At 43.9% G+C, this 13,239-nt stretch overlaps 1 protein-coding gene across 1 annotated transcript in view; it reads right to left on the bottom strand.

Annotated features, from left to right (window-relative positions):
* Positions 1–13,239, bottom strand: part of svep1 (sushi, von Willebrand factor type A, EGF and pentraxin domain containing 1) — a 101,702-nt gene that overhangs the window by 72,363 nt on the left and 16,100 nt on the right. The window contains exons 2-3 of the mRNA XM_078291801.1: positions 4,177–4,432; positions 1,974–2,150 (exon numbers count right to left, since the gene is read on the bottom strand). Coding sequence (XP_078147927.1) covers positions 1,974–2,150; positions 4,177–4,432 — 433 coding nt within the window. The remainder of the gene's footprint in view (positions 1–1,973; positions 2,151–4,176; positions 4,433–13,239) is intronic.

The raw sequence follows: 13,239 nt of genomic DNA on the forward strand, positions 1-13,239 counted from the left end.
GCAGGCTGGATAATGGATATTTAGGAGACAACTGAACTGACTCTCTGTCATTAGACTGGCCGCTGCTAACTGCCTTTACTTGATTGTCTGTTATTTGCTTAATGTGAGTGCTTCTGAGGGAAAACATCATTAATGCATTGCCACAGAATTTATCCATCAATTCTGCGGTTGAGCCTTTCGATAGAACTGAAGGCTGAACTTCAGGGTTTCCTCACGTACAGTAGAGGCATTATCTCACCACTTCCACTTGGCAAAGAGTTACTAAACATTGCCCAGTTTCCCCCTGGGGAGCTTAAATGTTTCATCTCTTCTCATCTCATTAGCTCTTAGCAGATAGGCGAGAGTGTGGTGAGAATTGCCTGTGTGTGTATCTGTATATAGTTACACACACACACATACACACACATACATGTATCAAACTTTACATTCAATTTACAATTTCCATTTTAGGCATTTAGCTGTTGCCCAACAGTCCCAACATTATAAGCCACCAATAGTAAGGAATACAAGGGTCAAAGCCACAGTGGCCTGGCAATAGATGTAACAAATATTTCTGTGTTCCTCAAATCATTATGTATGATACAGAAGTGGGAGGCAAAGCAATAAGAGCCCAAGGAAAAAGGCATTTTTTCATTTTAAAAAGACAGGAGCATTTTCAGTGCAAGTAGGGGTGAAAGAAATAGAAGTGGGGGATGTGATTTAGGGGGGGAAGTGGAAGGTGGGGGAGAGGGGGATGTCTCACCAGAGCCAGAGAGTCAGAGGTGAGGGCTGGCCGTCTAGGTCCTGAACACACACAAACACATCACTGTCTCAGGAGCGGCCTCTACGCCTACGGGACATCCTGGGTTTGTTGATAGGGATCTGCTCTGTGGACCGCTTACACTGCGCTAAGTGGACAGGCTGCTTATTTAACTTTCACCCACAGTGAGCTCAGCAGCGACCTGAGGCCAAGTGGTTCAGGTTTGGAGGAGAGGTTGACAGGTAAAGGAGATGAGGAGAAAGGGCAGAGAAACTATCAGGAACTACTGGCTGTTAAGAGCGATGACTAACAAGTGTCTATCTCTGAAGTACAATCATAAAGTTTGAGTTGAAGATTAAAGCTGCAATACACAACTTAAATACCATTAAATAAATGGGATATATTATACATTATCAGTCTGTGTATGTGACTCTATGTTTACATGCCTAAATTAAATGGCCTTTGCTATGATGATTGCGACATTTTGGGGCGTATACCATTTGCTGTGGGTGTGGCCAGTGGTGAGCTGGATTGTGGCTATCAAGGTGAGGCTAGCGGCCACGGAGCAGGGAAGTCATAGAAACAACAGCATTGGCAGAAAGCAGTAAGAAACAAAAGGACAGCAAAGCTAAACATGCAACAGTTAAGGCCCGTACAAAAACACAGGTGAACATCAGCATTGCTTTTTCTATTACAGATTGGCTGCGTTCGTCATCTGCTTCTTGAACACCAGTGGCGGTTTTATGGATGCCAGTTAGCTCAGACTCAGGCCAGATACCGTTTCAAGGTAGACAGCTCATCAAGATGAGTAACAAGTGTTGGGACGTGAATTTTGCCGACTGAGGGGAAGAAGGGAAGGACTAGCAACCTACACTGGTGCCTCAAGGCGAAAAGTTGTGTATTGTAGTAGAACCATAGAACTTATCTTTACTCATATCCCTCCTAGATACATACACACACACATATAGCTGCTTAGACATATGCATTTCATCAGAGAGGTCATAGTGCAAGGTAGGCTGCAGTGGAGCAATTTGGGGTTCAGTAACTTGCCCATGGGCATTTTGGCACTGCTGGTATGGGAGACACATGAGACTAGGATCTGGCAGGATTTGATCAGCCAGCTCCTCTTAACCCACAATGGTATTGGTCAAGCTTCACCGAACCTCTTTAAGTGTTTCAAAACGCTCTGACATCCTAACTACATGTGTGTTTGCGATGTATGCATCCGTCCTACCTGTGCACTCGTGCTGCAGGCCCTTGCCGTAGTGTCCCTTCTCACAGATGCAGTCGTACTGGCCGGTGTGTGTGCCGCACTTGCAGCTGGCCATCAGGTCACAGCAGTCCCGGCCCGCCTCACACAGGGAGGAGCAGCGCGACAGATCCTCCTGGATGTAGCTGCCTGTAGGGAGGTCTGGGGGTGGAAAACAAACACACAGGAGCACAGGTTGCTACATACAGTATCGGGTCAGATTACACCAACTGACAATCAATGTGCAATAGATTCACACACACACACACCATTTGAGCAGGGTTGAAGGGTTCAGTTAATTGGCTCACGCTGCTACAAGTCTTTCTTTATTATACCACCATTTTACAAGTCTGTTGACAGTGCAGACAAATATGTAAAAATTGACTTTGCTAACATCATGACGGGATAATAAAAATACAAAACAGATGTTCAAATTTGGTTAGCAGACAATCTAAAAATAATTGCCTTAAATGAGAGTCTGTACCCCGCTTACTTGTTTTTCCAGCTTAGCCCCACCTCACTGTGTAAATCTATATTGTGTATATTTATATTGGTAGTTTCTGTATGTCATCGAGACTGGCTATGGGTTGAATTAATCGCAGGCTTAACACCCAACTTTTTATGTTCTTTAATGAAATCTCACAAGAAGAAAAAGTAAATAAAAAACAAATTAGCAACTCAAAAACTCCCATATCCACCCATGCACTCACACACACACAACCACACATACATACACACACACATGCATCAACAGAACCGAATAAATCAAAATCAGCCCACAGTCCATAGAGGTGCAATTGACTCTTGAAATCCTCTTGTCCCACCATACTACTGCACATTTACTGAATAACCAAAGGTTTACTAGGAGGGGTGCAGAATAGCTGCCACAGAAATCACACAAATGGGAATTGTGACATCAAGTGAAGGCAAAGGACTGGGATTGGCTAAAACTGTGAATGTGACTACGACTCGGCCTGGACGAAGGCTAAGGGCGAGGCTGACTTCAGTGCTGGCGCCGAGGCTAAAACCTGAGTCTGGTCTTCTGGTGGGAAACCCGCTCCCCTTAGTGTTTTTTCCTCTTATTGAGACAGTAGGAAGGCTGAGATGGCCACAGAGAAGAGGAGACAGAAGGCCAGAGGCGGAGGTTTTAACACGACACCATCTCCAAGAACCTGAGTCTGAGCTTTAAGGCTGTTGTTGGCACAGTTGAGTTGTTGGGCAGACATTTAAGACAGAGCGTGAGAGGCAGACCGGAGGCCGAGCTGATAGTGGTGTGCGTTGGCTTTCATTCTCACGCCCTTATCCTCGCACTGTCTCACTGAACTCCACTACTGTACCTACTGTCTGGGATTTGAGACATGGTCTGTATGTGTCTGTGTCTGTGCCCACGCACGTACATGTACATGTCTATGATTTACAGCTCACTACACACTCAGTGGCTCACATGCGAGAATGTATACACTGTATGTTATTGTGATATTTTATGGTGATATTTTATGCTTTAAAAACCGTGAAATCCCTCTTTTCACTGAGTTGCGGGAAGTCCCACTGCAGTGTGGGAAAAGGGCCTTACTCGCTCCAGTCTGCATGGAAGTGGGGCTAAATGGCTGCTGGCAGGACATGAGAGCAGAGACCATGTGAAATGCACATTGTCAGATTCCATTTAAAATATTATCTGTTTCCCTTTAAGCAAACATAGAGCTTTAACAGGGTCGAAACCTTTACTTAAGAAATATTGCTGCGGGGGAAATGGTGACGATGGGAGTATTGAGGTTTCAAAGAGACAAAAGAGTAGCCTGAAGTAGCTTCACTTCAAACAGGATTTGATGTAACTGTCCCTTGTGCAACTGAACTGGGGAGAGTGGAAAAGGGGGTGTGGGTGTGATTGGCCATGTCTTTGGGGTTATAAAGTGGGCACCTCCCTCCCATCACAGATGTTCTAATGAATTGAGCCCGCAACACTTCCAGAAGGCTAAGGACAAAAAAAAACAACAGATTTGTGTCTGAACTGTGGTGGAGCTGAGTCAAACACTAACCATTACCAACTACCACAAAGCAAAGCATGAAGTTGTCTATTGCACAAAAACAGGGTTCAATTCCTCCTCCTTCCATTCCTTTTCCTTGTAGTCCCACCCACACAGAAGATAAAGTCAGTCAGCCTCCAACAACTCTTAACCGTCCTCCTCACCTTCGTGCAGCGCGCGGCGGGCCAGGGCCTCAAACTCGGCGAAGTTGTGCACCAGGTAACAGTGCTGGTCCTTGGGCTGGGAGGCCATGTCGTGGAGCTCCCTGATGTTTCCCTGCCAGATGCCCAGGGTGAAGATCTCAACGCCCCGTTCCCTCAGAGCCGCCGCCACCGGCCGAGGGTCCCCGCCGTTGGAGTAGCCGTCGGTGATCAGGAAAATGACCTTGGTGGCGTTGGCACGTGAGTGACGCAGGATTTGCTGTTGGGAGACAAATATAGACTCATTAGACTCACTTTGACGGAATTTGCAAACTGATAAATCAAGATTTGAGACAAATTTCGACAAGGTGATCAGCCTACGCTTGCTTTACTTTGGCCTGAAGTAAAAACAAAATTTTTTAAAGGAATTTTAGTTTAGTTTAGTTTAGTTTAGTGATAAAACTCATCAAAAAAAGATCCTGCACACTGCACTAAAGGGCATCCTGACACACCGGCATTCAGGTTTGTGAGTTTTCCTGTTACATTTAAAATGATAAAACTAAGAGGTGAAGCCATAAAACAATGCTAAAATAGAAAGAAGAAGAAAATTACAAATGCGTGCAGGTCAGATCAAAAAAGAGGATTTTAACAAACATCAAGATGACAAGCAAAGACAAAACTGCCTTAGTTAACGTACTAGTCATGCGGTTATGTATTGCAGAGGCTAACCATTCAAATACACAGATCCCACGCATTACTCAGCCTGCCAGCACGCTACCAACATAGCTCCAGCTTTATTGACACGACTAAATTGAATAACGAAGAACGTCACACACGACCACTAAAAACAGCCCTCAATTCTAGGGTTCCTCAAAACCCTACATCAGCAAGACAGGCGACGAGGGCAGGATGGGGAGGAACACAAAAAAAAGAGAGAGAACTCTACAATTGTAATTACTTCTCCTACAGACTATGCAGCTGCTTGCCAGTGGTCTAAAACCACCAGAGAACACTGGGTAAGGCAGGAGCTGGTTTAGCAGACTGGACTGCTGTGTCCGCCCCAGACACCGGCTACAGTTCCCAACCTAACTTTAGCCACCGTTTACAATCCACCACATACAATTAGACAGGACATTAAAGTCAGAGAAACATATCTTTATTTTCTCTGGAGAAAGAAAAAACACCCAGCAGGGCCATCTGCTCGCTTTGCTGTGTAGGCCAAGCTGAACGTGTTTGGATTTGTTGTAAGGGTGTTTCAACTGGGGGCCTGATATATAGATGAAAACTAGAGAAAGACAGATGGAAAGGACAAAGGGAGAAGACGGAGGAATGAGGTGAGAAGAAAGTGAAGAGAAAAGTGGAAGAAGCAGAAGATGAGATGAAGCCGGTAGGAGTGATATCCGGTTTATATGCTCAAAAACAGAAAGGTCATGGGTATATCGTAAAGAACAAAGGATGGGAGTGAAACAAAGGATATTTGATAGGAGGTGCGTGAATGCGTCTGTGTTCTGAGTCCAAAACAGAACGTAATGGCTACATCAGAAAGAGTGTTAAAGCCAGAGGTGAAGAGAGAGGAGACACGCAAGGGTGTGACCAGCAAGAGAGAGAGGGAAAAAAGGAGGGAAACAGAGAAGGAGAGAAAGCTCTGTTCTTTATTGTCTAATTGGCGAAACTTCAAGCGGCTCTGGCAGAGGAGACGTAATTACAGAGCGAACGAAGCGAAGGAGGGAGAAAGAGAGGGAGGGAGGGAGGGAAGGATGGAGAAAGAATAGAGGATAGAGAGAGAGAGAGAGAGCCTGGTTTCTCTGATCCTCAAAGCTCCAGGCTGCCTGCCTCCTCTGGTTCCCAGGCCAGGGAGGTTTGCTATGCCCGCACCCAGCTGTCAGTGCACCTCGACAGGCTGCGGTGTTACGGACAGAGGGCCCCCCCCGGTTCTCCATGTGTGTGTGTGTGTGTGTGTATATATGTACATCGTTTTGAGTTTTTGCATGAAAGAACACAGGAGCGGTGAATGGATGGATGTGGGTATGCCTAGCTTTCTCCTCTGTTTGTGTGTGTGTGTGTGTGTGTGTGTGTGTGTGTGTGTGTGTGTGTGTGTTTCGGGGTGTTTTTAGGTCTTTTATTAGGCGTCTGCTCAAAGTGCTGTGGGGCCGCAGCGGTTTCTGCACTAGCCGTGAGTCAGCTGCTGGTGTTAGTGACTGCGGAGATGCCACCAAACGGAGCATACGCATGCATACCCACTAATAATACCCTCCCGAATGCTCTCCACATACTTTAGGTTAGAGTATTAACATAAAGGCAACCGCACGAGCCAGTGTGTGGGAAGGGGCTGACCTTTACAGTAACGCTCAGCATACACCTTATCATTGCAAACACACGGTACATGGAACGGTAAACACGGATGTAAACATACTATCAAACAAATAAAGATAATAACGGTTCACTTTGACAGCTGGCAAGCGAGACAAAAAACATTCTGTTAGTGTTTGTGTGAGTGTGTGTTTGTATGGAAAAGAGGGTTTTCAAGTGTGTGGTGTGACTATATGCTATATATTAAATTATTGAAATTCCAGGCGTTTTTGCTCACCAAAACACATTTTTCTGCTCATTATGCCTAATGGGTAGACCAGTCAGTTTTGAAGTCAGATAGACGAGGTTCTATTTTAACAGTACATGCATTTTAATTCACTTCTGCTTTATTAGATTATAGTGGAGGAAGAGGAGAGATGGGAGAGAGAAAGAGACTGGAATTCAAGCATCAAAGGTCAGGAGCCACAAAGACACACTGCAAAAAAAATTCCATCTTAACAAGTCATTTATTGTCTAGTATTGAGTCTTAAAAGTGAAAAACGTTACAACCTTCTACCTAAATCAAGTGAAAAACTCAACTTGACACTCAAATTGAACTCTTTAAAACAATGGGCTGGGAAAATTTCACTTGTTTCCAATGCACCTGTTTAATTTTTCTTGAAAGATGACAGTATCTTGAAATATGATCACTCCCTTACAGAAAGATAGATGTCGAGTTGATTTACACTGGAAACAAGTGAACTCATCTTGCCCATTGGCAGATTTTTTTCACTTGTGTACAGAAAAAAATCAGATTTTAAGACTCAATACTAGACTCAAGGACTTTTTAATGATATTCTTGCAGTGCCCCATACTTTCTCACACCATACATGCATTTGAGCACAGCTGGAAATGCAGCATGTCAGCTTGAGCCCTCTCTATGCTACACATCCCATGCATTTCTTCAATTACGCACTTGGCAGACACTACAACGCCGGCGTAGGTCCAAAGAAGAGATAACAGGCCGGCAGCAATGGGATAGAGCAAGTGTGTCTGGTTTTGAGCCCACGATATCCGTCAAAGCGGCAGCGATAGCACAGAGACCAACAGGCCCAGAGGGATTAGCGGTGAGAGGAGCGGACCGCTGTCTCTTCCAAAAACGCCTCAAACTCTGGCAAGAGGCAAGAGAGAGAGATGAGCACTCCATATGTGGTGATGGTGAGTGTTTTTATACAGGAGAATCAGATGGCCTCATGCATACACACACACACACACACACACACACACAAGCACAGACACAGTACCCGCAGTGAGAAGGTCTAGCAGAGAGATACATTCACACACAAACATACAAATACACACTTAGACACAGAGACACAAACACACACGCAGTGAGAGGGTCTTGCAGAGAGACAAATACAAACAGACTTACAAGTGCACACATACACACCAAACACAGTGAGAAGGTCTGTACCATCGACATACATATACTAAAATACACACACACACATAAATACACACTCCTGGTAGCTCTTGTTAGGGTGAGACAGACCATACCCAAAGCTATTCACACCCTCACCGCCCAAACCTCTGATGAACCCCCAATCTAAACAAAGCACACCTTCAGTCCGCTGATGAAGAATTGGATCCGTATGCGGGAGAAATCCTCGTCTCCAAACAGATGCTTACATGATTAGAACTTCAAACGCTGGTACCTCGTTTCATTTGGCAGAGGGGACTAGGAAACCTTTCCACACCTTAAGGGGCTGACGATGGTGCCAAGGTACCCCAGCTGTTAATCAAAGGCTTATATATGCATGGCAGTCATCCTGAATGCTAAATGAGGACCCCCCCCCACCCACCTCCCACCTCCCACCTCCACCGCACTGCTTGCCTCCCATCAGCCCCTCCTGTGGCTTTGATCAGAGCCTGAACCCACCTGGCCCTCTGGAAGCTGGTAAATAATTTGTTTCTTTCTCCATTTGTACCAGTGGGTACTCCGCTGAATAAAACAGTGAAACTGGGATGGAAAGATATGGAAAGTCTACGTTAAAATGATCCAAAGGAATAATGTATAATACTTTTCTTCTATACTTGTTCACCGACTGCAGCTGCTTCTTCTTCTTTTTTTGTTTGGTTCACTATGCAATTCAAACACCTTGGAAGAACTGCAAGGTTGCAACAGATAATGAAGAAAGAACCCCAAAATGAGCTATCCAACATTTGAAAAAAGTGACACCTACTCTTACAAAATGATTGATAGCACAAAATTAAAACAAACTACAGTGGTTTTTAAAGGATAGTAAGTAAGCTAAGTCCTGGGTTGATAAAATGAAATCACTTCTACCAACTAGATCCTGCAGATTTTACAGATATTGATTGATGAACTCTAATATTCAATATTTTTACTCAAGGATAAATAGTTTTATAGGTATAGAACACTCCCAATGGTACAAAATGTTAAAACTGTTTTCAGTCCCTGATGATGCACGCTGTTATGCTAGTTTTCAGTCATCCGTTCAGTAAAGAGAGTTTCTGAGAGAGGAGGAGGAACGGACCACAGCGGGAGAATGACAGGAAAGTCTTCCGGTTATTCTCTCATATGGTTTTTGCTTCCCTAAGATCCACCTCCAAAAGGAAAAATCTTATTTGCAGGCATTCCACGGTGGATAAAAATGCAACCCGACTGCATCCGTTCGGAAAGCTCTCTCCCCCTCGGTCGGAAGTGAGAGCGCTTGTTTTGACATGCTATCTGCTCTTGGCTCGGGTGGTAAGAATAACAACAACAGCTCTGCAGGGCCCAACGGAACAACACGCACACACACACACACACTTACGCACACATAGATTCGCGCGCACACACACACACACAAATTTAGACACACAAACTTAAGAGACACTAGACTCAACTTCCCATTATTGAGCAATATCTTAGGGTACATACTTTGGATACTTGAGACAATCTAGGTCACTTTCAGAGATATTTTGTTTCCTAGTCCATTCAGCGATGCACCATTTTTCATCAAATACCCCCCAAACATCATGTTTTTCAGTGTTTATCCATCTCATATATTGCATGTCTCTTAGGGATAGCACATTATTTGGGTGATCTATTAAAAGGCTCCTCATTCAAAAGTATCTTAACCTCAAATTCAATTGTGGTTGAGTTCCCACTTCAAAAGGCAAATGAATCCTGAAACTCAGAACTGCTTGCTATAGCAAATTCTGACTTGAGAGCACATGTAAAGCACATGTATCTTCTTGAACTGATTGCATTTGCATTGCTGAAACATTTGCTTTCAAGCAGCTTTGATGCCATTTGTCCCATGCTTCTCACACAAACACATGTAGAATATTTCTTCCTTGCCACATCATCTCTCTTTCTCCATCCACAAAACTCTCCATGTCGTGTTGCTCAGCGGGTAGAGCATGACACTATGGTGAGGGTTAAGGGTTTGATTCCCACAAGGGCCACCCATGCTTAAAATATACACACAGTAATGGTGTTATAAGTGCTTTGAATTGCAGTGTCCACCAAACGTCATACGTTTCCACTGTGAATTACTTCTCTAACACACCAGCTAAGAAGACAGAACCCTGCTGTGTATTTTCTGTGTCTGCTCTCTATCCAGCTACTTCTCAACTGTGACGATGTCAGACGAGGCAGATAAAGAGATGACCAAGACACCTTGTCAGTGAGACAGTCTACAGAAACGACAGTAGGAGCAATAAACCACCCTGAACTGTGTCTGTCTGCAGCTCCTGTCCATTATCAACACTGAGGAACGACTGCTTGTTCAGGAGATGAGCTGTAACCACACTGCAACAGATACTTGCGAACAACGCTAACAGTCTTTCTTCATGCCTGTTAGTATAAAAATGTATAATGCCTTATCAGTTTAAAGTCAAATATTAAATTCAACATGGCTAACACAATGAAATGCTACCAAAATTCAAAAGAGATATTCAGATTTGGGCTACTGTCATGCCCATTTTAGATTTAGAAGTCATAAAATAATATTTGAATAGAAGAAATATATAGTATATACACATAAACACTTCACAGATTTTGTGTGAGGGACCTCCATCTGAGAAGACTTTCTGCAGTTAGATATGATTTAGTAGAGAACAGAGTGAAAGTACATAGTAGCAGAGAGTGGAAACTATGAGCAAAATAAGCAAATTCATACAGTCTCTCATTGTGTAATATTTAAAAAAAATATTGGTTTAATTAAACCATTTATCATGTTGCTTGGGACCTTTTATAACCCCCACAAGGACCCATGGGGGCTACCAGGACCCCAGTTTGGGAACCACTGACTTATATAATGATGCATCTGTAACGAGTCTTCACCAACGTCCGCCTATCTAATGTGGATGTGTACGCAGGCCAAAAACAAACCCAGGTCAGTTTGGTTCTGCAGTGTTATTACAGCCAAAGTGTGAGAGGAGACAGAGTGGACAGTCAGTTAATTGCTAGACACAGAATAGGCCGGACGGCTCTGTGTGGTAGCTTGACGATTTCTGTCACAACACCATTCATCAAACCCAACCAAGAGGGACCAGAGAGAGAGAGAGAGAGAGAGACAAGCGAGAGAGATAAGAGTGTGTGTGTGTGTGTAAGAGAGAGACTGGTTGGTTGGAGAGGGGGACAGAAAAGCTAATTCCACAATGTGATGCCAAGGGGAAAGGCTATCTTGGCTCGCAAATGAGAAACTCATTCAATTACTCCCCCCCAACCCCCCCCCCCCCCCCCCCCCTCCCGGCCTCGGTGTTGTGCTGGCGGAACGAAGAGCGGAGTGAAACATTTTAAGCAGTGACCGTGTTCCAATCAGATGCGGCATTCTGGGTAATTGGACAAGGAAAGCTGGTTTGATTGAGTGGGAGGAAGAATAACAAGGGCAGTTACAGCCTCGGTGCCAGTTGGACCACACCGGGGTCACAAGACCGGCTTGGCACTCGGGCTTATGTCATTCATCCTGAGTTATTTATTTATTATATGCTGTTTTTGATAATCAGTACTTGTGTTCAGACATTTTGGTGTATAATTGTATTTTTGTCTCTCTCTCTGTATGCTCTCTATATTGTATAAGGCTCTTGGGCAGCAAATATGGATGGTATATGGTATGTTTTTGCGCTGCGATTAAGTCTTTAGTCTGACGAAGTGTTTTGTATGTATTGGTGTTGATAAATTAATTCACCTTCAGTGTGCCAACTCTACTTCTTCTATGGTAAACAAACACAGTAGGCTATAATAGATTGTATCAGATGCAGCTTTTTGGCCTCACTGCTAAAAGAAAAATCCACCCTTAGATACTCTTACATGATTAGATATCATCAATTTGTGATGTTCAATGCATTCCAGACTTTCCCTCAACCTGCCTCGTCTATTTCTACTTCAGATAGTGATTTCCAACATTTCCCAGAATGCCTCTCAACAACTCCCAGAGAACGTGACTGTACTTGTTGCATTATATGTGTAGGTGGGGAGAGAGTGATAACAATATTGCTGTTGTTATCACTCTCTCCCCACCTACACATAGCAAAATCATAGTAAGAGCAAGAGAGTCGGCTTTTCCAGAAAAAGCAACAGCCGTGTCTTGTGGCTGCATTGCATTCTGGTCTATTGAAGCTACTGTCAGTAGAAACTGGTCTCTCTGCCTCTTCTACAATGAATGTCTCCCTGTATGATTGTTGAACGTCAGTGCAAAATGAGGGTGTGATACCAAAACCTTTACTGTTGATGTTTTAGATGGAAAATTTTCTGCCATCAAACTCCATTGTAGCTGCGCTGGAAATACATCATCTACGTTTGGCCAGTTATCCATGGCAATAAGAAAAATACACCACCAAACAACAAAATGGGCCCAGAAGTGCAAGGTACATCGCCAATGGCTGTTTTTTTAACAGTGTTAAAGTGTTTTAGAGTGGATTTTTTCCTTTAAGAAGTCCTGAAAGTTATGCGATTTTTGTGACATTCCACTGGAGGTTAATAATTCACGACCCAAACACAAAGCGGCCGCAGCATCATTTCTAAGGCAGAGTTTTGATTGGAAACAAACAAAGGCGACATTGTGGTGAAGGGAGGCGCTGTGCTTGACTCCAGACTGGGGTTTTGAAAGGGCTTATAGCCAGGGAATGATGTGGGGACTGTCGCTAGCTTAAAGCATCCATGACAATTTATCCCATCTCATCCAGACTTAGCGTAGACCACACTGCAGAGACAGACGCAGCATTTTCCTTTGTTATGTTGAGTGTTGTTGCTGTAGTCGCATTGCTCTCTTTCTTTCTCTCATTCACTCTCTCTTTCTGCTCTCTCTTTCCCTTCTTTCATCCGCTGAAGGCTTTATTTCTCTTGGCACTAGTTGTAGGTGGAGATTTCCTCTAATAGAGCAGGGAATTGGAGAGACGTCAGTGTTTGTAGTAAAGATTAACAGAGAAATATCAACTTATTGATTCTTTTGTTTTTGCTGGACTTAGTCCTCCTCGGTAGGATAAATGATTATATTAGACCTCATAATATTAGAAGAAAACATGCATTTTTGTGCCAACTAGGAGGCCATTTGAGGAGGACGCATTTTGGAGGGGGGTATTGGTCTGAGATCCTTTGGACTTGGCCTGAGGTGCCATGGACTTGTACAACAGCACTAGACCTCACCATAAATCAAGAGAAACTTGGAACATACTACTCTCTGCTGTTACACATCCTTGTTCTCCAAGAAAATGAACTGAAATACCAATACAAATATGCTGTTGCTGGGTAACACCTGCGTTTACTGTTTGGATACCCTGAATCCA

Source organism: Centroberyx gerrardi, chromosome 23 (genome assembly GCF_048128805.1).
Source record: "Centroberyx gerrardi isolate f3 chromosome 23, fCenGer3.hap1.cur.20231027, whole genome shotgun sequence".
Lineage (NCBI taxonomy): Eukaryota > Metazoa > Chordata > Actinopteri > Beryciformes > Berycidae > Centroberyx > Centroberyx gerrardi.